Source organism: Tenrec ecaudatus, chromosome 10 (genome assembly GCF_050624435.1).
Source record: "Tenrec ecaudatus isolate mTenEca1 chromosome 10, mTenEca1.hap1, whole genome shotgun sequence".
Taxonomy (NCBI): domain Eukaryota; kingdom Metazoa; phylum Chordata; class Mammalia; order Afrosoricida; family Tenrecidae; genus Tenrec; species Tenrec ecaudatus.
Genome location: NC_134539.1, coordinates 157763905 through 157788785, shown reverse-complemented (window position 1 = coordinate 157788785; position 24881 = coordinate 157763905). Strand labels below are relative to the sequence as shown.

General features: G+C 61.7%; 1 protein-coding gene across 3 annotated transcripts in view; it reads right to left on the bottom strand.

The window, feature by feature from the left end:
* BAHCC1 (BAH domain and coiled-coil containing 1) overlaps positions 1-24451 on the bottom strand; it is a 55374-nt gene extending 30923 nt beyond the window's left edge. Inside the window, exons 1-3 of one of the 3 annotated variants that reach the window (XM_075562346.1) lie at positions 24264-24451; positions 20544-20919; positions 1502-1681 (exon numbers count right to left, since the gene is read on the bottom strand). In XM_075562346.1, the coding sequence (XP_075418461.1) occupies positions 1502-1681; positions 20544-20724 (361 nt within the window). In that variant the 5' untranslated portion in view covers positions 20725-20919; positions 24264-24451. Of the gene's footprint in view, positions 1-1501; positions 1682-20543; positions 20920-21008; positions 21242-24263 lie in introns of those variants that run through there. The other 2 variants (XM_075562347.1, XM_075562345.1) reach the window with 2 other exon arrangements.
* Positions 24452-24881: the final 430 nt, after the last annotated feature.

Sequence of the window (24881 nt, the reverse complement as noted above, 5' to 3'; positions counted from 1 at the left end):
GTGGGGTGTGCGTAGCCGTGTCTGCTGGGAGCCCTCTCCCCAACAAGAGGCCAGCTGGGCAGGGGACAGGACACAGCAGTGGACACAGGGTGGAGGCACGCAGGGAGGTGGTACACACTCACACACACCCGCCCCCAGGCAGCAGCAGGCACCCCCTACTCAGGGCAGCCGTTGGTGAAGGGGAAGTGGGAGGTGAGGGCTGCTGGGGGCCTGTCTGTCTGCAAGTTGCCTCCCCCAACCCCCAGGGGGCCAAACAGGCACTTCTGGGCTTCAGGGCAGGTGGCGCTACCCACAAACCGCCCTCCTTGCTGGTGGGGTCCCTGAAGAAGGTGGGGTGAAGGGAGACCTCCTGCAGGGGCTCTCAGGATGTAGAAATGGGGGGTGATGCAGTGTGGGGGGCAACCAAGGCAGCTCAGCCTGGCAACCCCCCAGCTTGCCACAGGGGGAGAGGGGACAGTGCTTCTGTTGAGGGGCTCCCCTAGACCCCCATGCTCCGCCACCCTTCCCTCCCGCCCTATCCTGAGCACCAGATGTCACAGCCAGGACCCAGGAGGACCTTGAGGAGATGGGGGTGTTGGCGGGAATCTAGAGTCCACCCCAGGCAGCTGCTCTTGGCCAGCAGCGGGGGGGGGGGGGTCGCCTGAGCGGGGAAGGTAGGGGGCATGGGTCTGGCCCCCCCTCCCTGGGGATGACGGGGACTCCTTATCGCCTGCGCGGCATGTGTGCACTGCGTGCGCCAGGCAAGATTATTTTAACAACTGTCCCTCACTCCGTCACCTGTCCCGTTTGGAAAACAGCCCTTTCTTGTCACACAAAGAGAGGGCTCTGTGGCTCTCGGCGGCACTGGGCGCTAATCCCTCTGCCCGGGGCACGGGCCTCTGTAAACACGGCACCGTTGTCGGCCGTCATTGAGTTACGGCCGTGCAGTGCCAGGAGCGGGAGCCCTCTGTGCCCGTTGTCCACTGCAACTCCCTTTCCAAGTGCCAGCCGCCACAAGGGGAGGGGCGGTGCCAGCGCCTCGGGCCCCAGGGCTGCCACCAGATCCCAGCAGGGGGCCCAGGGAGGGGCTCGCGCAGGCCTCCAACAGATGGGCAAGTACCTACCGGACTCCTGTTGGGTTCCAGGAGTGCGCCTGGGCCATGGAGGGCTGTGTCCGCGCCAGGCTCCCGTGGGATGGGGTGGGGGGGTTGGCCTGTGCATGTTGACAGCTCTCCTCCCGCCCCTCCCAGCTGGCACATCTGGAGCCTCCCTGAGTCGGGGGTGGGGCATGGTGGCAGCCCCAGCTGTGTTCCACATTTCTGAGCTCCCAGGAGCCCGCCCCCACTCCTCTTTCCCACATCTGGCCAGGACACTGTCTGCTTCCCCAGCTGGCCCTCCCAGCGGGGAGTCCTGGGCAGGAAGGCCACTCTCACCCCACAGCATGCTGGGCCTTGGGAGCCCATCAGTCACTACCTGCCCCCCTCAAGCCCCAGCCGGCCTAGGCCCCCCGCCCCCAGCTTACCTTCGTGGGAGTGGGAGAACCAGATCTGGGAGGGGGCCGGGTGGGAGCCGCGGTAGGCCTGCTCAGAGGGGGCAGACGGGGTGCCGCTGGGGTGCGAGGAAGCAGCCGAGCCCAGGCTGCTGGTGAGGAAGCTGCCCATGAAAGACGAAGCCGGAGAACTCCCCATCAGACGGCTGCCGGCTGTGGACACAGGTGCAGTGCTGAGTGAGGGCCGGCGCCGTAGCCATCCACAGATGGCTCGGCCCCCAGCTCCCCTGGCCTTCACCTTTGAACGCCCGTACGATCCAAGAAGCCAACGGCAGCAAAGGCCCAACCGTCAGGTCAGGGCTCCTTGAGCCTCCAACACTAGCCATTCAAGACCGCTCAGCACTGTCCTCTACCCACAACATCAGTAACCCACCTCACGCTCAACCCCACAACCAACACTCCAACACCACCATCACCACCACAGCCCATGTCAACACCATTGCTGCAACCACCAGCTTTACCCCATTATCACCAATCTCACCACAAGCAATACCAATGCCACCACCACGCCCCCTCCATAATCATCAGACAACCAAGCGCCGATTCTACACCAAGTAAACACTGAGGGCCCGTGGGGCACAGACTGCCTGTGCAGGTGGGCTATCCAGGGGGCAGAGGGCCTGCCGCCCCACCCCCATACCCCTCAGATGCCAGCCTCCTGTTCAGCTTGTTTCGTGTCTATCTTCCCTGGGAGCCAAGTGGCACACCCAAAAGCAGGGTCAGCAGGGCTGAGCCAGAGGCCCCGTCAACACTCTCCGTACCCGGCAGTCCCTCAGAGGGACTTCACCACCCGGAGGTGCTCTCCCAAGGCCCAATGAGCCAGGGACCCCTCAGGCCAAAGTGGGTGGAGAAGGAGGGAGGGTGGGCAGGCTCTTGAGGAGGGGACTGCAGGGACTTGCTTGGAGTACCTTGAGTGGCCCTGGCTGGGGCCTGTGTGGGGCTGCAGTGTCCTTCTGTCAGTTCATGGCCAGGCTGGAGACCGCAGGAGACCTCCTGGGCTCCATGGCGTACTCGGGCTTTTTCACCCCACCCCACCACATGCAGCCCACCCACCAGGCTCTCCAAGCCCACCCTCCTGATGACAGCAAGGCTGTGCTTCTTCCCTGCCCCCCCCCACTCCCATCAAGAGGCCAAGGCCAGGCTTGGGCTCCCCCAGGTCCCAGCGGGCTTCCCTGGGTTGCCATGGTGACGAGCTGCTCACACTGGAGGAAGGATGAGCATAGATAGGGACCAGGGACAAGGGGGCAGCCCTGGGGCCTGCTGGCAGGTCTGGACTACTCCTCAGCAGGGAGGGGCACTGGGGCTGCAGTGGGCGGGGGCTGAGACCAGGGCTGGGGCTGCAGTCAGTGGGATGGGGATGAGAGCAGGGAGCTTCGGTAGGCAGGGGCTGAGACAGGGCTCCCACTGCGAGCAGAACCCTCGAACCCTCGGGTGGCAGGGCTCCAAGGGCCTGGGGACAGCAGGCCCCACTGTGTGAGTCAGGGCAGCTGCTCCCCGCCAGGAGCAGGGGGATTTGTGAAAGTGCGATGCCTCATCCGGGGGCAAGTCCTGGAGCTTCCCAGACTGTGTGACTCAGCAGGGAGGCTGGAGGCCACAGAGCCTCCGCAGGGGCTGTCGGGGTGGAGGGGGGTGGGACAGCGGCAACTCTCCCACGGGCTGCTGGGACCTGCAGAATCTCACACCTCAGAACTCAGCATGGCCCAGAGGACGGGCCAGCACTGACATCCATCAGGGACCAGGAGGAAGAAGAGGCTCTCAGACCCCAGGATGGGAGCCAGGGACTTCCCGCCAGCCGGCCTGGGGGTTGAGGCTCAGGGGCCGCCAGACCACTGGGGCTCCGCCAGGGAGGACCGAGGTGGGAAGAGAAGTGGTTGGCGGGGGCGGGCTGTCCCAGGGCCATGCCTCTGAGATGACTGTGTCTCCCGGGGCACAGCTTCCTGCTGGATAGGCCCATCCCCGCCCTGCCCAGGGAAATCCCTTGGCCCCTGCCCACGCCCTCTGGATGGTGGGAAGAGGCCAGGCGTGGGGTCTAGGCCCACGGGTTCTCTGGGAGCTGGGCCTGGGAACGATGGGTCTGGAACACTGCCAACCCACCTAGGGAAACTGAGGCATGGGGAGCTCCGCAGGGGGGCTGGACAGGAAGTTCAGGCTATCAGCCTTGGCCACCCACCCACCCTTTGTCTCCTACTCAGGGGCTGTGCTTCCTGCTGTGACTCCCAGCCTGAAGTCTGGGACATGTGTCCAGTGACAAAGGGGCCCATCTGGCCTTGCCCTCCTACCCTCTGACAGGTCTAGGCCCCCTCCTTTGCTCCAGGCCTTGGCGTGCCCTGCCGATGCATCTTAAGTCCTAGTGTGACCTCTGCACCCCCTGCCCCTGGCTCTGCAGCCTATCCATTAGTTCCTCCCACCCACCTCTTCCCCCATTCCAGCCAGAAGTAGAAGCATGACTGTAGGGGCGGGGGCAGGCCGGGGACCACCATCCAACCACACCTCCCCCTGGGCTGCCCTTGAAACTGTCCTCTACACTCCAGGGCGTGTGCCAAGACCTCACATGCCTGGCCCAGGGAGGGGGCACAGCACCCCAGTTCGAGTACAAAGACCTCAACCCAGAGATGAGACGCTGTACCCCAGTTCCTGTGCTAAAACCCCACCATGGGAACCCGGTGCCCCGATTTCTCATTTGAGATGAAATGCAGTCGGCCCACCAAGGGATCCTGAACCCCGACTCCTGCACTGAGAGCTCAGGTATCCCTGATTCCTGTAGCGAGACCCAGCAACTCGACCTGAACCGTTTGCTGTGGCGACAGGTCCTTCAGGTCACTCTTCCCAGAGCCCGCCTGGGCCTTCACATAGTAGGCATTTGGAGCTGCCCGGCCCTGGGGCAGCCCCTGTGGGCAGTGACTGTGGTGTATGGGGGAGGGGCTGTGGGTCCCAGGGGACAGCTCCACCTCACTGTCCTGTGATGTCTGGGGAACCCCAGAACAGAGCACCCCCTCTTAACTTGCCCCTCGCCCCAAAGGGTCTGGCCAGGGGCACTGTGCCTATGCCACCTCCCAGTCCCTACCCACCACCACCCAGTAGCCAACCAGCAACCAGCTGTGCAGAGCTGCGTGGGACCCAGGGCCCCTGGGCCGGAGCCAGGCGGAGCCTCAGGCAGCTGGCAGGGCTGGGAACTGGGAAGGAGATTCTTTCCCTTTTGGCAAGGGCCTCCCCCACGGGGTGCTGGGTTAGAGGGGAATGGGGAGCCCCAAGGGCCAGCACCCCCCACACCTGGGGCTTCATACCCTTCCTGGGTGCTGGGTGCTCTGAGAATGTATGCAGAGGCGGGAGAGAAGCAGCCCAAACCCCGTGCCTGTTCCTCCCAGCTGCCCCAGCCCCTGCCCACCAGCATGGCCTGCCCAAGGAGGTGCTGCGGCCCCTTTGTCCTGGGGCTGGGTCTAGGCTCAGAACTCCCTATGGTCATGGGGTGGGAGCGCACGCCATCCTTCTGGCCATCGGTCCCGTTGCTGTCTTGCCACATGGGGGGCTGGGCTTTGGGAGACAGCAACTCTCTGAGGAAGCCTGGCCTAGACTCCGGGCTGGCTGAGAAAACCCATCTGGATGCCAGGACACCCAGAAGGGCTGGCCGACCTCAGCCATACCTGGACCCTCGCTGTGGGCCCCCTCACTGTCCCCTGGGCTCCTGGTTACAGGAAGGTTTTGAGCATCATAGAAAGGAGCCAAGCTGGGAACCCCTGACTCTCCTAGAGCCCCCTTGGCTCCTGTCTAGCCCGCCCTCCAGGACACTGTGAGACGCTGGGTAGTGGGGCGGTTCCAGCAGAAGTGGCCCGAAGTGGCCAACAGACCAGGAGCCTGGCTTCCTCCCTGAGCTGTTTGCAAGACCCACCCATGAGGGACGACACCCCAGACCTCAGGCCTCCCCTGGGCCTGACTTGTGCCAACTCCAGTGCTCCAAGCCCCTCTAAATGCCCCATGCTTAAGGACACAGCTGCCAGAGGCCTCTAAGTCCCCTGCCCCCCCGCTCCTCACTGCTATGCCAGGTGAGGACAAGAGCCCAGGGGGGCACTGACCCGGGGCTTGGAGTGGCAGTCAGTTACGCTCATGGCTGGAGCACCCTCCTCCTCTGCAAACTGACAAGTGGGTTGTGAAGAAAAATCCAGGCCCCGTTGAGCTGGCGGCTACCGCTCCGAGAGCAGCAAGCCCCCCCCCCCCACCTCCCCCACTGCTCCGCGCGAGCTGGCTGCCGGAAGCCCAGCTGACGGGCTGCTGGCACCGGAGCCAGGCGCCGCGCCTGGCCCTGCCAGTTCCCACCCCACCCGCTCACACCCGCACTCTGGCTGCCCACGCTCGGCCGGCTTCCTGCCCGGGCTGTGCCTCCTGCCTGACTGAGAGCGACTGAGCGGGATGCCCGGCTCCGGGGCTGTCCCCGGGTCTACCCAGGGGACACCAGGCACGGCTGTGACACCGGGCAGACGGGTGGCCAGGCGGGGGGGCAATCGGTTGAGCCGCTGGAAGGCATGGGTCCAGCCTGCTGGGAGACAGGCGGGTGTCTGTCTGGCCAGTCTACCCAAGGAAGAGGGAGCCCAGCAGAGGGACTAAGAGGGGGGGTCCCCGCTGTGGGGAGGGTGCCAGGCACACCTGGGGGTGTAGCCTCGATGCCTCACAGGGTAGGGAGCTCCTTGGAGTGACGTGCTAGGTGTGCACGGGGAGGGGCTGCTACTGTGTACTCCTAGTGTGCATCTGTGCCGGCCCTGGGTGTGTGTGGGGGGGGCTGTGGGGGCACCACGTTCATGAAGGGGGGCTATGAGGGGCATGTACACGCAGGGCATGCATGTGTGTATAGAAAGGGTGCAGGGCTGCAGATGCCCCCAGGTGCTCAGGTCATGGGGAAGCTCCCCTCCCTGGGTCTGGGCAAAGTGCCTCTTGGTCTTTCACCTGGCAGGGGATGCCTTGGAGAGAGCACCCACACCTCCTGGCTTACCCTGGGTGGGAAGGGGACTGACACCCCAGACTCAGGCCACTCCAGGCCCCCAGAGTGCTGGCAGCAAAGTCCCCAGCTGGCCACCTCCCACTGGGCTTCCAAGGATGTGTGTGTGTGGGGGGGTGGTTACAGGAGCTCTCCCCTTGTGGCCCCGCCACAGAATGCAGAGCACCCCCCACCCAGTCTGCAGAGCCACAGGCCCTCCAAAGATGGGCTGTCACCCTCAGCTGAGAGCCAGCTGCTGCCGCACGGGGCAGGTGCTGGACCAGGGGAGTCTGGGAGGGGAGGGGGAGGGGAAGAGAAGCAGGAGTGGGGGAAACTGGGGGAGAGGCCCACAGAGTTAGGCCTGGAGAGGGAGAGGCAGAGGAGGCCACGTACAAGCTATCCCTAGGCCTATCCCAGTCATGGGGGGGTGATTGAGGGGCGGGGCCCAGAAACCTCCCCACGTGGGCTACGAGAAACTTCTGGAAGTCCCATTGGCCCCCAGGGCAGCGCTCTAGAGCTATAAACGGAACGCTATGTGGCCGTTGGGCCGCAAGACCATCAGCTTTGGATGACAGGACCGGCCGGCAGGACAGCCCAGGAATTAATAAAAGGAAGTAGGACGTGGACCTGGTTCCTATTAAGAGGGTAAATTTAGCCCTTTGGCTGGACAGCGGGAGCCGTGGGCGGCCCATGCACCCACTGGGCGGGCTCTGGGCGGTGACTCAGGGCCACTCCCACCGGGTGGGTCCACTTCTCCCTACCTTCTCCTGAGCCTCACGCCTGTCTGTGCTCACCCCTTCCCTCTCCCTGCTGCGGCCATCTGGCAGGCTGGCCAGGTCTGCCCCACCTCCTCCCAGGGCTGAGTGAGCGGGCAGGGGTCGTGGGCAGGCCACCAGGGTTCAGCCTTCTGAGGCTCTAGGGCAAAACCAGGCACGCTGAAGTCCACACAGCAAGAGGTGCTGCCCTGATGTGGATGGGGCACATGCCCGCTCACTCACACACTGGCACACTCAGTCACACACTCACACGCACACACACTGGCACACTCAGCCACACATGTATACACACACTGGCACACATACTCATCCACACTCACCCATCTATACACACACTGGTGCACTCAGTCACCCACACCCACACCCACACTAGCACACCCAGTCATCCCTCACATGCATACACACACTGGCACACTCAACCACACACATATACACACTGGCACACCCAGTCACACACATATACACACGGGCACACCCAGTCACACACATATACACACGGGCACACCCAGCCACACACATATACATACACACGGGCACACTCAGTCACACACGGGCACACCCAGTCACACACATATACACACGGGCACACCCAGCCACACACATATACACACTGGCACACCCAGTCACACACATATACACACGGGCACACCCAGTCACACACATATACACACTGGCACACCCAGCCACACACATATACACACGGGCACACCCAGTCACACACGGGCACACCCAGTCACACACGGGCACACCCAGTCACACACATATACACACGGGCACACCCAGTCACACACGGGCACACCCAGACACACACATATACACACGGGCACACCCAGCCACACACATATACATACACACGGGCACACTCAGTCACACACATATACACACGGGCACACTCAGCCACACACATATACACACGGGCACACCCAGTCACACACATATACACACGGGCACACCCAGTCACACACATATACACACAGGCACACCCAGACACACACATATACACACGGGCACACCCAGCCACACACATATACACACTGGCACACCCAGTCATCCCTCACACTCATACACACACTAGTACACTCAGTCACTCACACACTCATGCATGTATACACACTAGCACACTCAGTCATACATACTCACCCACACACACGTACACACACTGGCACACTCAGTCACACACTCATGTATTCACACTCATCCACATATATGTGCTCACACAGCCACATACACATGCATACACTCACTGGAATGCACACTCACACATCTAGACAAACAAGCACACTCAGACACACATCACACACCCACATCCTCTTTATTTTTAAAAATCATTTTATTGGGGGCTCGTACAGCTCTTATTACAACCCATCCATCCATCCATTGTGTCAAGCACATTTGTTGCCATCATCATTCTCAAAACATTTTCTTTCTACTTGAGGCCTTGGTATCAGATCCTCATCCCCCCCCATTCTCCTTTCCTCCTTCCCTCACAAACCCTTGATAATTTATAAATTATTATTTTATCATGCCTTACACTGACTGATGTCTCCCTTCACCCACTTTTCTGTTGTCCGTCCCCCAGGGAGGGGGTTTTATGTAGATCATTGTGATCAGTTTCCTCTCCTCCACCTTCCCCTGCCCCTTCTCCTCCTGGTATCACTACTCTCAATATTGGCTCTACGGGGTCTATCTGTCCTGGATTCCCTGTGTTTCCAGCTCTTATCTGTACCAGTGTACATCCTCTGGTCTAGCCGGATTTGTGAGGTAGAACTGGGGTCATGATTGTGGGGTGGGTGGGGAGGAAGCATTAAAGAACTAAAGGAAAGTTGTATGTTTCATCTGTGCTATGTTGCACCCTGGCTGGCTTGTCTCTTCCTTCCATAAGGGGATGTCCAATTGCCTACAGATGGGCTTTGGGTCACCACACCACACTCCCTCTCATTCACAATGATATGATATTTTGTTCTGGGCCTTAGATGCCTGGTACCCCAATCCCATCGACACCTCATGATCGCACAGGCTGGTGTGCTTCTTCCATGTGGGCTTTGTTGCTTCTCAGCTAGACAGCCATAAGTTTGTCTTCAAGCCTGAGAGCCCCACACCCTCACTCTCACACACCCCCACACATACATACAAGCCAAACTTACATACGTGCACACTCACTCACATGCACACTTACAGAGGGCAGGGTGGGTGTGAGGGTCCCGAAGTGTCAGTCCCAGGATGGTCCAGAAACTGGCTTTGCCAGAAGCTCTGCCACCCTTGGCTGGGTGCCCTTGGCTGGGAGGGGCTCAGGCCTGCTCCATCTGTTGAAGGCCCAGCTACGGCACCTGGCATAGCCAGGCACCAGACTGCACAGCCAGAGCCGGCAACACTGAAGAACACCCCTCTGGTCACTCTGGGCTGCAAGGGCTGCTTCCCTGGGAGGGGTTCCTGCAGCCAATGTGACCTTTCTGGCCTTGTCTCTCAGTTGCCTGCTTCAGGTATGGTTTCCTCCAGCCACATTCGATTGATCACTCGGTATCGAATGCAGGGTTGCCCCTCCTGGGGGGTGCACACGGCCTTACCTGGTCTCCACTCCCCAGGCTTCCTTTCCTCAGACTCAGTTCTCCCAGGCCTCTTCCGTCACCATTCACCCCCTCCTTGGATCCCCCCACAGAGAAGCGGAGCAGCCAGAGAACTCTGGGGGCTCCAGAGAGGGGGGTGTAGGTGAGGTAAGCTCTCCCCTGGGCTGGGCACCCCCATGGCTTTTCAGCCAGCCCTCTCCTGCCAGGTTCGGTCCTGGCGACTGCACGGACCACTGGGCAGAGGGGCAGGTGGCATGGCGGATGCACACTCAGCAGCCGGCAGTCAACAAATTGTAATGAACGTGTAAAAGGCCGTGGATGAGGTGTGGGAAAGGAGATATGACAGGCGGGGATGTGGGAGCCGAGTCTGGAAGGAACTCGGGCACTCCGTGATCTATCGCCTCTCTGTTGTCTCCTGAGCCCGCAGGGAGGGCAGAGCCAAGCACCCTCGGCCGGCTCCAGGGAGAACTGCAAGAGTCACCCACAAGTGGCCCTGGCACCCAGAGGCCACACCAGGGTAAGGGCTCACCCAGGAGTGGCACCACCGTGTGATTGTTGGTCAGGGAGCCTGCACCCTTTGTCTCAGGCCGGCTGAGGGAGGCGGCGGACATGGGGGGGCTGATTTGCCTGGGCCCCAATTAATCTGCAGGCCAAAGCGGCTGGCTCAGGTCCTGCAGCTCAGGCCAGCCCCTACCAAGACTCACTCAATCCAGGGTCCAGAAACAGAGAAGGCACCCAAACCTGGGCTCCCCACCCCCAGCTCCAGGAGAAGGCCTGGGGGCCAGGCTGGGGCTCCTTTGTCCTCACTACCCCTCCTTCCTGCCTCCTCTCTTCCTCCCACCCCCCAGCCTGATCACCACCCTCCCTCCCCTCCCCTGTGCCCCCCATCCACACAGCACCCACCCAAGGGAGGCTGTGTCCTGTGGGAAGGGCCCAGGATGGCCAGCAGTGGGCAAGGCAGAGCATTGGGAGGCACAGGGGCACAGTGTCTGCTATTTCTGACCGGCGGGCGCAGACTCTAGAAATCACACACTTCCCCTCCCGACAGGAGACAGGCTAGTAGTCTCTGTGACGGCTCCAGGCACCAGGAGCCGGCTGCTCCAAATGGAGAGGGTGAGCGTGGGGACACCGAGCTTGTGGGAACGCCAGCCCCCACACCACCTGCAGGTTTGGGACCAGGGCACAGGCTGAACAGCCAGGACAGAAAGGGTCAGAGGTCAGCGGGTGTGGGAGTCAGCTGAGGGTGGGGGTGGGGTAGCAGTTCTGGGACCAGCCAAGGCAGGTCTCAGGAAGGACGGACAGGGGCTCCCCCAGTAATCAGCCTTAGCCACTTGGAGGAGGTCCGGGCAGAGCAAGTGGTTACTCTGAGTCTCGGCCATCCTGCTGACTGCTTTCCTGGCCCAGACTGGGGATCCCTGCTCACCAGTTGCCTGGATTGATCTCCCAAAGGCACCTCCAGCCTGGGGAGGAACAAGGTCCCCAAAGGAAGCCCCCTCCCGGCATCCGACCCACACTGACTGCAAGGCTCACCAAGGCCCACTGACCATGCACCCTAATAGGCTGCCTGGCTGCTGTGGTGCCCACAGGACAGGGGGTGCCACTGGCTCCAGGGCAGGAAGAGCTGTGCCCAGTCATGAGGGTACAGCTGTGCACAGGGGTCACTCACTCTGACCATGATCAGAGACTGAACTTAGCTGTTAATCAAGACCAACGTGACCACTGGTCACCGGCCTGCCTAGCCCAGGGCCCTGCTCATCCACTCAGTCCCACTGGCACTCTGAGGGCGAGGCAGAGAGGTGGCTGTGCCAGGCAAAGGGGCTCAGATGTGGAGGTGGGCCTTGCTCGGTTCCTGGGGACCCCAGAACATCTGTGCTCTCGCTCAGGACCTCCGGGGTGGGGGGAGTACATCTAGAGGGAGAGAAGGGCCTACAGGAAGACAGACCACGACTGAACCCGAGGGCCGCTCCCCCCACCCCCGCACTCCAAGTCTCCTGCAGAGCCAGGCTCCCCTCCCCGCTGTGGCAATGGAGCCCCCAATGCCTCTCTGATGTCTGAGTAGGAGGCGGGGTCCCACGTCCACTGCCCCTTCCGAACTGGCATCTGAAGGAAGACTGTCTGTCCAGGCCCACACTTGGGTCCTGGGATGTAGCATCATTGTGTTTCCAGCACGTCCTGCTGCCTGGCATGGCCTGGCCGCCCAGGGCGGTGTCCCCCAGCCCCTGCACACGAAGGGGTCTGCAGTCGGCCTTCAGAGGCATCACAGCTCCACTTCAACCTAACGTCGACGTTAATTGAAAGTAAATGAACATTTATTTTTAGGGTACCAAAGGGATGGGGAGGAGTCTCAGAAAAAGGGGACTGGTTTCTGGGCAAAAAGCCCACAGGTGGCTGGGTGACCGTGGTGTGCGGCCCAGGGAGCAGGGGTGTTGCCCAGGACGGTGGGTCCCCGAGGGAGGCCGGCTCACAGCTGAGGAAGAAAGAGCCTGTGGTCCCTCCCTGCAGACCCCGCTCTGAGCCCACCCCTGAGAGTCTGCAGTGGGAGGGAGAGCCCCTCGTGCCCTCAGGGCCATGAAGACTCGGGAAGAGTCTAGGCTGGTCACACGGCACCCACTGACCCTCCTGGGGGGGCTTTGGGGCGCATTGAGGGGAGGGGCCTAGGTCACCTGGGGCATGTCCTCTACTGCACACATTCTCCCCATACAAGGTGACCCCCCTGGTGCAGGTCGGGGCTGGAGGTGCGGGCAGTGGGGGGTGGCTGAACAGAGACTGAAGAAGGCCCATCGCCGCTGTCTGCTGGGGTCTGGGTCCGAAGTGGGGGATGGCTGGGCTGACAGGTCACATGGACACCTTGGGGCTTGTGGGGGACAGATGGGCACACTCCCAAGACCTAGGTGAGACTGTGGCCTGCTGTAGGAAGGAGAGCCACTCTGAGGGGTGGGGAAGTGTACCCAGTGTCACAGGACCCCTGCCCCCCAGGACACATCTCAGGACCTGGCCTCTACCCCAGCTTCAGGGAGCTTGAAGGGCCTTAGACTGAGGCCAAGTCTGAGGTTGTGGGGCAGCCCCCACCCCTCCCTGCTCTGGGCCCTGGGTCATTAGCTATGATCTCCCTGAGTGGCCCCAGTGACCAGAGCTGCCCACCTGGCCACTAAGAGGCCCTGCTAGGCTCCACAGGTCCTGGAAGAAGAGTGCAGGGCTGCTCATCCTGCTCCCACCCTAGCCAGGCGCCCACCATAAGCCATCCCTCACAGCTCCAAGCAGCCCCTCCCTGAACCCGCACTCTTCCCGTCCCTTCCCATAGGAGGAGGGAGTGGGCCTGGGGCAGGGTGCAGCCCTCAGTGCTGAGCCTTCAGTTTTCCCAACTGCACTGAGACTGGAACAGCCACCCAGACAGGCTGGGGGGCAGATGTGAGATGGGGGCCCAGTGGAAGACCCTGTATGTCTCCGTGGGCAGCCCTACACCCCAAGCCCAGGCGTGCAGTCAGGCGTGCACAGACTCACATGCACAAGCATGAGCGTGCACTGGGCTGGTGGTCCGTGGGTGCACTATAGGGGAGGTCTTGGCCTTGGGAGACACTCGGGTGGCTGAGCCTGCCCCCATGTGTGATCTCCCCCTTCCAGGTAGCACCGGGGCACTGAAGAGACCCTGACCCCCAGTGCCCTTCCCCAGATCCTCCACAGTGTCCACAACCCCAGACCTGGTTTCTGAGTCTCCTGGTCAGCATCCCCTCCCCAGGCCACTGTACACTGCCCCTGACCTGGAGGCCACTCCTGGGTGCTCCGGCTCTGTCCTTGTGTCCCCTCATGCTTGCACCTCTCTCCCATCATCTCACTAGGCCAATCCACAAGTCACCTTCTCCTCAAGAGTGGCCAGTCTGGTGCCTGTTCTTTGCGGGGAGTCCCAAGAAGGTGCCGTCGTGACTTTGGGGATGTCAGCAGCACCCCACTTCCCTTTCTGGTAGACCTGCCAAGCTAGGGTGCTCACCAGGCCCCAGATCAGGTCTGTCCCCCTGTGGCGGGAGTCTGGGGAGATGGGCAGAGTGACCTGGGTACCCTCTGAGACTGTGCATGAGCAGTGCCAGCTGCTGTGGGCTGGGTGGGGGGCAGGAGGACCCCATCTTATTACCCCAGGGAATGCACAGTGACTGACCAATGACCCCCAGGCCACCTTGCCCCTCAAAACCCCTCCAAGTCTGAAGACCAGAGGGGGAGTGTCCTGAGGGAGGAGGGGAGGGTGCCCAGTCCACCTGTTTGTCCCCTCATCCCCAACCTCTGTAGCAGCTTCCTGACTGATTCAATCTGGAACCTAATCCGCCTGGACAGCTGCAGTGACAGCCTGCGCCGCTGGCCGGCTGGCTCCTGGCTCTGCCCTGGCTGGACTGTCTGCCAGGCCCAGGCCCCCTGCAGGTCTGGCGCCCACCTTACAACCAGAGCTGGCCCCCAGCTCACACCTGAGGTCAAGCCCCGACCCCCAGCTCTTACCCAGGCCTTGAAGCGCATATCCGAGGAAGGCTGGTAGTGCAGGGGGTAAGCACCGGGCTGCTAACCGTAAGTCTGAGGTCCGAACACACGGCTGCTCGGTAGAAGAAAGCTGAGGCCGCTGACTGCCGCAGAGACCCACGGGTGGGGGGTGGGGGTGGGAAGGTCTCTGTCCCAGAGGGTCACTGTGAGTTGGTACTGATATTCTGGCAGTGGGCATCACCTACCCGGGGCCAGTCCTCTTGCTCACGGCCAAGCTCTATCGGAACCTTGGCCAGCAATCAGCCCATACCTGGGCTCCCCAGCTTACCACCAGCATCCCCTCTTTCAGCCCTCACCCCAGTTCCAGAGCCTGGGGTGCTGCTCGCTGAGGGGCCACCAGGAGACAGGGAAATTATAGATCAAACCAACAGAGCAACCCCCTGACAAATAGGCCTGCATGGTGTGAGCGGTATATTATCCCATAAAAACGTCATCGGCCGGCCCAGCAGAGCAGGCATGAGCGCTCAGCCCCGCTAGGCCTCCCCCGCACGCGCCCCCCACTCCCCGGGTCTGGGAGGCTTTGCATTCAGCCTGTGGTTCGGATCCCAGCTTGTGATATGGTGTCATATGGCGAGTGGGCTGGGTCCCCAAGGATGAAGGGACCAGGGAGCTCGAGGGAGGCGGGCGTCCCTAGCAGGCAAAGGGGCAGGGCTCTGCACCCGAAGTTTGTCCACATGTCTGTGCAGGAATGGACAGGGCAGCAGGCAGCCCCACAACCTCCCAGGAGGCAGGAGCCCCATCTCACAAGCAGGCCTTCTTCAGCAGGGAAAAGCCTCACTCAGTGCAGCCTACACAAAGCTTTCATTTTGGAAATGACCCTGCTCAGTAAAGCAGGGGCTACCGTGGGCTGCACCCTAAAGTCATTAAGGATGTTCTAGGGGACTCATAGGCAGGAACTGGCCCTGAGGCCCCTTGAGCAAAGCCTGTGTCCCTACCACACGAGCCCTTCCCAAAGAGGGCCCATGGAGGGGGGCAGCTGGGGCAGTTAGAGGGGGTCACCCAAGACTGTCAAGGTCTATGTTGTCTGCCAATATTAGCAAATTCATGGTGGGGGGAGGAAGCCAGGGGGGTTTAGGATGCCTTCCGGCAGGATGGACAAAGGGGGCCCTGAAGGTGACCCCAGGGTCCCCTTCCCATCCCATCCGGAAAGTAGTTGCTCTCAGTGGCCTGGCTTGGGAATTCCCAGCTGCAGGAATGTGGCGGGTCCTAGGCTCAGACCCTGGAGCCAGGCAGGGCATTCTGGGAACTGTAGTCGTTGGGGAATTCAGGTCCTGCTGGGAGTTCTGGGGCATTTGGTTAAGGAACAACCAAGTGGTCAAGGGGCAGGGGTAGAGAGACAAAGCCCGAGAGCAAGCACCCCAACTGTGTGGCTTACAATTATCCAAAAGAGGCTGAATTGAACACCCATAGGCCGAAAAGGCACAGATGCCAGGCTTACAGCGTTCCCTAAGCCAGCGGTCCTGCGCTTTTATTTTGGTGGAGAGATCCAGAGTCTCCCCAGAGAAGAAGCCCTGGCCAAGCACCTCTGCCTTCCTCTGGCCCCCAGCTGCCAGGCCCTGCTGGGTGCAGAGGTGCCGGCCTGGGGCACTGGGGTACCAGGCTGGGGTGGGGTGGTACCTGCGTCTGCCAGGCAGGCGGCAGGCTCCTGCTGGCACGTTATTTACACTCGCAGCCGTTCTGATGACATATGTAAGTTGACAGCGAACATCCTATCAGCTTGCTGGAGTGTATCTTGATTGTTAAAACACACTCTTAAAGGTGTACCGTCATTTATCAAATTAAAATAGCCGGCAGGCATGCCTTCCTCCCTGAGGCCTCTCTGCTCCGGCCTCTGTCCAGCTAGCTCCTGGGGGGGGAGTGTGGACCTGGCCCCTGCTCCCAAGGACCCTGGGCTGGCAGCCCTCCCCAGGCCACACTAACAAAAGGCACATCCACTGCTGCCCGTGGATGTCTTCCAACTCGGGGCCACTGCACAAGACAGAGGACTGCCATCCAGCTGGGCCTCGGGCTGCCACGTTGCTCGGACCACAGCTGAGCGCTTAATGCCAGGGTCACTAAGACTCCTTTTGCCACACCCCAGGTCGGGGAGAACCCACTAATGGCCAAGAAGTGACAAACGCCAGAAGCCCCACCAATTAAATTTAAACTCATGCAAAGTTCAGTGGCCAGTAAATTATTATTTTTATTAGCTTGAACCAAGTTCCCGTAAGAGAGAAAGTGGACTTGCTCCCATGAATGACTCTTGTATAATTTATTTAACTCCGTGCTCTTTGCCAAAGCCGGGAATATTTTTAGCTCGTTCTGTTGTTGGGTTTGGCTTTTTTAAGTGTGTTTCTGAGGGGTATTTTTAACCTCCTCCATGGTATTCTAACAGCCTACTGTGCGTTTCTTCGTCCTGCCTGTGCGGGCTGGGTTGAACCCTGTCTCGCAGTCAGACAGGCGGTGGGATGGGGGGGCTTGGGGGGGGGCGCGCGTTCTAAGAATAACCAGGAGTCACCAGGAAGCGTTTGGGGGTGCGTGTGTTTTCCAGGGGGCGATGGGAGCTATTTGTGAAGAGCGGCTCCCTGGCCCCACTCTCTGATATGCCATTGTCCTTATTCCTCACGTGACCTGGGCAGGCCTCTGGAAAACGCAGAGGGCAGTGGACATGGTGGCAGTTCAAGCCACACTGGGGCAGGCAAAACCCAGCTCAAAACCCCACATTCCAAAAATGGGCTTTGATGGGGCGGGTGGGCGGGGCCCTGGCTCTGGGCTCTGGCGGCGACTCTGATGTCCCCCACCCCCTTCGCAGGGCGCTGTCACTTTCGAGCAGGATGGGTAGGCTCTTCGGAAAGTAACTCTTTTCACACCTACTTAGTGCTAGTAATGGTAGCCCAAGCAGTCGTCCTGTCACGGAGTTAATGAGGTCTTTACAAAAACGGTGTGCAGTGTGCGTGTTTTCCTTTATAAAAACATCTCACATGACGAGGGGAGCCTTCGAAGGGGTCTTTTCACACTAGGAAATTCTCCCCCTCTCTCTCCCGGTCTCTGGATAGAAGCCTAGCAAGGCACTAACACCAGACAGGAGCACCCCTGTTGTTCCCTTCCCATCCCAAAGAACACCAGGCCCCAGGGGGGGCCTGGCTTCACTGGTGAGGGCCATTTACACCCCAAAAAGGGGGCCAGGGGAACCCCCAGAGTAGCATTCAGATGATTCAAACTCAGACTTGGAAGTGCCCCAGGCAAGGCTTTGGTCTAGGGCTGGCCCAGCGGGTGGAGGGGGAGGAGACGCTCTGCCACCAGGCAGGACTGGGAGGCAGTCTGTCTGGGCTTCCCCTTCCCGTGGTTGCCCGCTGGCCGGACCGATTCAGCCACTCGCTCAGTCTCCGCTTGGGAGCTGTGAGCTTCCCCCATCGCTGGAGGCAAGGGCGCTGATGAAAAACCTTGGGCTGGTTCGTTGTTGATCACTCCCCTCCCAGATCTCACAGCTTTGCGCCCGGACCATCTGTATTAGAGACAAAATCTTGCACCGCACTAAAAATAATGATTCCAAACATTTTAATTGCACCTTTCGGTGACAAGGTTACTGTAACAGCGCTTTGCCATAAAAACCCACGGCCGGGCATAAAGCTGGCAGCACTTTCAGTTTTAGAAAAACAATGGGCGCGTTCACTCAGGGGGCTGCAGCCTCCCCCATCGGGGGTCCCTCAAGCTGGGAAAGAGGCCAGGCAGGGGCCTGGGGCAATAGGCAAGGGGACTCTCGGCTCCGAAAGGCAGGAGTGGCCTGGGGTCAGAGGCAACACGGGCCAGGAGCACCCATCCTCAGTTCACATCAAAGCTGGACCAATGGTGTGGGGGGTCCGGGGGGGATAGAAAACGACGCCTGGAGCCTGGTACTTTCTGCGGCTGGGCCCCTGGGGACCCCCAGACTAGCCTCTGGCATGGGGACAAAGTCCAGCAGTGTGTCCTTCGAAATCTGCACGTGCAGTGCAATATCTGTATTTCAGAACCCACGTCTGTTATTTCCCTCCTGCACTTGATCACAGCTCGAGCAGGTGAAGCAGCAGCGGCTCCTTTGTACAAGCTAGACCTCACTGCACTTTAGGACGTCCGCATCCCACATCCATAAAGCCTCAGCTGTGTGGGGAGCCGGCTGGCCAGCTCTGCCCGGAATCCCCGCACCAATGACACTGCACCTCCTAGCACAATGGGCCTTCCCTTCCCTCCTGAGGTGGCACGTGGCCCTGCAGCCCCCATCTGGGTCGCCCTGGGGACCTCCAGCGCCCTCTAGAGCGACCTGCGTATGGGGGAGAGGAGGCTTGGGGTTGCTCAGGGTACCCTCTGGCCACGGCCAGTGCCACCTCCCACCACCCCAACCTGCGGCCTGCACCCTGAGAACCACGTGGACAAACTTGGAATGAGCCAGACAAAGGTTCCACAGGGCTGCCCAGCCGAGGTCGCACCTGACACAGTGGCCCAAGAGTGGACCCGAACGGCGGGGAGTGGCGGCAGAGGTCCAGCGTCTTGGTCCGATGGGGGACTGGCCTGGCCAGGCCTTCCCAGGAGGGGGACAGCCGAAGAGGCTGATGGAGGGTCTGTCAGTGGTGAGGTGATCCTCAGGGTTACAGGGCACGATGTAGGGGTTGGAGGAGAGAGCCTCCACCCCCATCCCCCACCCTGCAGGCTCAGCCTCCCCCTCCCCCCAGCAGGGCCCACCAGCCTGCAGCCTGGAGAAGGCCTGGCCCGGCAGCCCCCAGCAGCCCCCTCGCCCTGGGTGTGGGCTGAGCCAGGCAGGATCTCCTTGCAGGGCAGGAAGAGACACATAACCACAGGGGCAGCGGGAGGGAGATTTTAAAGCACCAGTTGCTCAGTCGAGTATTTGTTCCCTTTCTCTTTCGAGAGATAAATCTGGAGAAGTAGAGGTGGAAATCACAGAGGGAGGAGAAGCAAGGGCAGTGCGGAGGAACAGCAGCGTAGAGAAGCCAGCAGAGGGGAGCTGGGCCAGGCCTGGGCAGAGCCCATGCCACGGGGGCCACAGGCCAGCTTTGGGGATTCTCCTCGGGTTCTACATGCCGCTCAAAGCTCATTAGTAATTAAGCAATTTGGTCTGTGGTGTGTTTTTATTTTCTTTTAGGAAATTTATGTTTTTGTCTTGCACATTTCTTTCAGGTCTCCCTTCGCTGACGCTTTCCCTCTGAGTCCCGCCGCTGCCTTTTTAATCCACACACTAATTGTAATCCCATTAAGGCAGATATAATTTTATTAGTATTCACAGTTCATCAAGCTAGCAATAATAACGGCGACTGCCAAATTTGAAAGAAAAGGGAAAGAAAACGGCAAACAGCGTCGCTGATGGGTAAGACAAGCTGTTAAGCAAAAGCCAGAGGACCCGGCGGGGTGACCGGGATCCCCACGCGGTCTCCGGGTGGGATCCAAGCATCTCCGCTAACACAGCCAAGCCTCTGCGAGACCGACACAGCCGGGACCTGCCGGCGGCCCCGCGGTGGCCCCTCGGGCCAGGCTCCAGCTCCGGCTTCCTTGCCTCTGACCTTGAGCAAAATGAACGTCCTTATTCTGGGGGCACTGGGGCCCGCACCGGCTGTCTCCAGCAGATGACCCGAGGCCCCGCCCGGGGCGCCCCGCTTCCTCCCTTCCTCCCCCCGCCCCCCTGCAGCAAATTCGCGCGCACTCGCCTGCACCGAAATCGGAGCTCGGCCTGCGCCGCCCCCTCCGGGCCGCCCGCGGGGCTCCGGGGCACCAGGTCGGCGGCCCGAGTTAGCGCTGGTGGAGACCCGGGCATCCCTGCAAACCCATTCGCACCCTGACACTTCAAGGCTTTATATAGAAACGGGATTTGCTCGCTTGACACGGCGGGCCCTGTTAACGCGCGCCGCCAAATCCGCGGGGCCGAGGCCCCCGCCCCCGCCCGCAAGGGCTGTCCTGCTCCCGCAGGAAGCGCCGGCCGGCCGGCCCCGAGCGTGCGACTGGGTGGCAGGTAGAGCTGCAGCGGAAGACCTGGGGGGCTGGGGCGGGGGGCGCGGCGCCGGGGCCCAGCTTTGTTTCCCGCGACCCTGCGCTGCCCTCGGACACCTGCGGGGGCTCCGAGTCCTCCGGCGGCGCCGGGAGAGGCGGCTCCCGCTCCTGGCGAACCGCGCTCGCGCCACCTACCCCAAGGTCCCCGCCGCCCCCGCCCCGCGCCCGGCACTGACCTGTGTGCGAAGCCATGGGCAGCGGCGACGGGAAGTACTTCCCGGGCTGGAAGTGAGCCGGGGGCTGCGCCGAGGGGCCGGACGGGGCCAGGCGCGCGGCGGCGGCGGCGGCGCTGCGGTGGCCCAGGCTCCCGCGCTCCGACAGCAGAGGCGGCGGCGGCGCGAAGTCCCGGCCATCCATACCGGGCCCCGGCCCCGGCCCGTCGCTGCCGCCTCCCGGGAGCAGCGCGGCCGGGGCCCGGGGGCGGCTCGGTGGAGGCGGCGGCGTCCGCGGAACCCCGCGGCCCGGGCAGCGGGCCGGTCAGCAGGCCGGCGGGATGAGCTCGTCGGCGGGCGGCCGCGCGTCGCGCCGGCGGCCGCCGTGCGGGTCCATGGTCTGCGGAGGCAAGCAAAGGGAGATTCGGTGACTCGGGGCTCAGTTGCCTGGTCCCCACCCCGCCCGCCCGGGCCCGCGTGGACACGCACCCTAGGGCGCCCGCACGGCCCGGGGAGCCCAGGCCGAACCGCGCGGCGCCTACGGCCGCCTCTCTCCGCGTCCCCGCGGGTCCCTGTGGCGAGGGCGTCCCGGTGAAGAGGAGGCTGGCTCCGTAGGGTGATCGAAACCCGAATCTGCGAAGCCATCAAGCACACGCACACGCGCGCGCGCACACACTCACACACTCACGCACGCCCTCTCCCCTCCCCCGCTGCCCAAAGGTGTCTCTGGAAGAGAGACTGGGGGGGCTCTCGCCCGGCGCCCCCCTCACCCGAGGTCCGCCTTTAACTGCACTCCGCTTAACCGAATAACTATGTTAATTAAGCGAGTAATTTTATTGATTGTAACTCAAGAGGTTCTTTTTTTATAACCTTCCGTTTCTCTCCTCACCCATCCCCCTCGCCATGCGGCTTTTGGTCCAGTCTTTTGAACCCGCCGCCCCCCTCCCCGCCCCACACCCTCCTGCAGGACCGGGCCGCAGCCCCCGCCCCAGCACCGCTCGGGGACCCCGCGCCGCCCCGCACCCGGGCTCTGGCTTCCTGAATCTCCAGGGCCGCCACGCCGCAGTGCCCTGCCCTGGCCCAGCCGGCGCTTCTCGGGAGCCTGGCACCCTCACCCGCCCAGGATCTCCCTCCGCAGATTCGAGCCGGAGGGGGTGCTTTGAGATTGTTCTCTGGACACCCCCAAAGGGCCACGGGCTTGCTCCCCTAGGCGCCCGGCGCGCGCCCTGGGGGGCTAGGCCAGGCCGGGCGCTACCTTCCTCCCCCTTGCGAGTGGCCGAAGACAACCGGGCCACCGTGGCCCCTCTCTGCTCAGGACCACCGGGGGAAATATCCCTGCACTCCCCCCTCTTCCAGCCGTGTCCACGCGCAGCGCCCCTTCCCCGGCGAGACCGGGCGACATTCCGAAGCTGAGTGAGCAGCGGCGGCAGCCCCAGCCCCGCCACGGTTCGCAAACGCACATTTCTCCTCGGTACCTAAATCCGCATTGTCTTAAGGTTTCACATCACTTCCAACAATAGGGAGAACGATGGGCTCAATAGTCCTAATTTCGAACTTTCCAGAAAACCTTCCGTGTGTTTTTTTTGCCGTCCCACCGTGACAAGAAAAGGATAAAGATGTTTGCCGTGTCGTGAGCACCATTTTAAATGACTATATTTAATGCTCCGGGTCCCACAATGTCTTATTTGCCGACTATTTTCTGTCTGATTTAATCTATAACCGAAAACAGTGTATTAAGTGAATACATATTTGCTCAGCTGATAAGCTTTTTTAATATTTATTCGGAGAGCTTTTGCATTGTAAATAAATGAGGACTTCAGGAAGACGCCTGATCTCGCAATTTCATACAAAGGGGTTCCGGGCTCCCTTCCCTCTGGGGTTCGCAGGCGCGCTCCCCGGGTCCAACAAAGCAGGCCTTCAGAGGCAGCACCAAGCGGCAGGCCCGGCGGCGGCGCACGGCTAGGGGCAGCCCGCCGGGCTCTGGGGGGGCGGCGGGCCGCCGGGGCCTGCAGGCCACAGCCAGGGCCGGCGCCGCGCGAGCCCCGGGGGCGGCGGAACGCGCAAAGGCAGGGGAGGCAGCGCGAGCCCGCAGCTTCAAAGGCGCCAAGGGCTCCCTGCGGCCCCGGGGAGACCGTGTGCTGGGCTTTTGTCTGGCGTGTCGTAGTGGTTTGCTTTCCCAAAAGAAACCCCCAAATTGCTGCGGGTTCTCCGGACGCGGGCTGGCTCCGAAGCCGCGCTGGGGCTCCGTCCCCACCAGCGCGAGGCCTTCGGCGCGCCCAGGGTGGTGGCTGCCCTGCTCCCGCGCTGCCGCCGCTCCGCGGGCCCGAGCGGCCCGCCGTGGTGCGTTTGCTCCGGGGGAAGGGTCGCGCCGTGCCCGGGGCCCGGCAGGGAGCGCGGCCGGAGCGCGACCGCCCGGCTCGGTGCCCGCCGCCCGGAGCCCCGGGCCCACCCCTCCCCCCGCTCCCGGGCCGCGGGCGAGCGCGGTTGGCTCGGCAGAACCCCGGGATCGGAGGGCGGAGGGAGGGCGGTCCTCGGTAGACGCGCGCGCGGACGCCTTCTCAGAGAGCCGAGCACGGACGCCGAGCTCCTCCGGGTGGCCGGCGCCGCCAGAGCTCCCGCCCCTCCTTCCGCACGCGCGGGCTCCTTCAGGGCTGCTTTTGTTTTTCACTTTGCATCCAAAAATTCCTGCTGGTTTTCGCCGCTCCGGGGACCAGGACTTGGGGCCTGCCGCCTCCCCGGCGCCCGCCGCCACTCCGCTCGCAGGCCCGTCGGCGGAAGCTCAGGGCGTGGGCCGCTCGGACGCCGCAGAACCCGCTCCCTACGAAACGGCCGCGCCCGCCCCGGGGAGAGGAAATCAGGGTCCGGGCCCCCCCCCCCCGCCGCGCCCAGGGACACACCAGCCCGCACACCTGGCCATGCGGCGCGCGGCCGGCCACGCGCGACTTCAAGCCTGCCCGAGTGCGAGTCTCCCTTGGTCTGCTCCGCACCCCCCCATCCGCAAAATAAATTTCTGAAACGGTCTGATTTGAAATGAGTTAAGCTCTGTGAAGCGAAACCCGAAAGCCTCGGTCTGAGCCCCCTGCACCCCGGCCCCGCTCCGCGCCCTGCCGGAGGCCCGGAGCTCCTCAGGGCAGCTGTCGCGGCCACCGCGAGCAGGACGGCTCCCAGCGCCGCGGCGCAATCTGGAGGGGCCGACCCGGGACTGTGGAGGGGGAGGGGTGCAGGGTTGGGGGGGCAAACAATTGGGGGTTCGTTCATGGCTCCTGGGCTTCTGTTGGCGGCCACCCGGACCTCGCCAACAATCCGCCCCCAACACACAGAACCACCGCGCGGCTCCGGCAGATGCAGCCAGGCTATCCCCGTCCACTCGCGGTTATCTATTTTTAATGCTGGTGTCGGTCGAGACAACCAGGGCTCAGAGAAAAGCAAGGACGCATTACGGGGGGGGGGGGGGAATTTTAAACCGATCGATATGATTTTTTTTCAGAGAGGGGAAAAAAAGCGCTCTCTTTTCTAATCCATCTTATACATACATACATACACACACACACACACACACATATATATAAAACTGCTCGGCATCCTAACGGGTTCTTCAAAAGGGACGATAAATATTTCTTAAAATCACCATCCTGACTTTCACTTGCTTAAAAAATATATATGTAAAAATCCCCAAGCTAAAGTAAAATAAAATAATAATAATAAAAATGCAAAACAAAAAATGAAAGCAATGCGGTTACTTACTGGAGGCTGTTTCCTGGATACAATTGAATGCAATACAATTAAATCAGTAAATGTGACTTTGTTTTGTATTCCTATTGGTATTTTCAATGTGCTGACTGTTGCGCCGTGCAAGCACCGCTTCCACAACAACGACTCTAGCAAGCCCATGCAGAGCGGCTCTCAAACCTGCAGCCCGGCGCGGCGAGCCACGGGCCCTGCATACTAATAAGCCCGTGCCACTCAGCCCTGAGCAGCCCGCGTGCTGATTGGCCGCACCGCCCTCCACGGCCGGGAGCTCGTGCCACTCATTTGGCGTAAACAGGCCTCCCAATAGGCTGGCGCCGGGCCAGGGAGCTGCCAATCAGGGAGCAGCAGGGCTACTACCGAGCGCGCTGGCGCCTAATTCAAGCTCGGCGACTGCGCAGCTCCTCTGCGCAGATCATTGCAGCTGAATGGGAAAGCAGTGGCGGAGGGCGGGAGAGTGAGCTGGGGTGAGTGGGAGCGCGTGTCCGGGCGGAGGGAGGCCGCTGGTTGTTTTTGTTTTTGTTTTTTTAATCCAGCAGGTCTACCGTTTGACTTCTGGTACCGGGAAGCCTGAGAGAAGGCACCACAGAACAGCCATGAGAACAGACGCCTTCT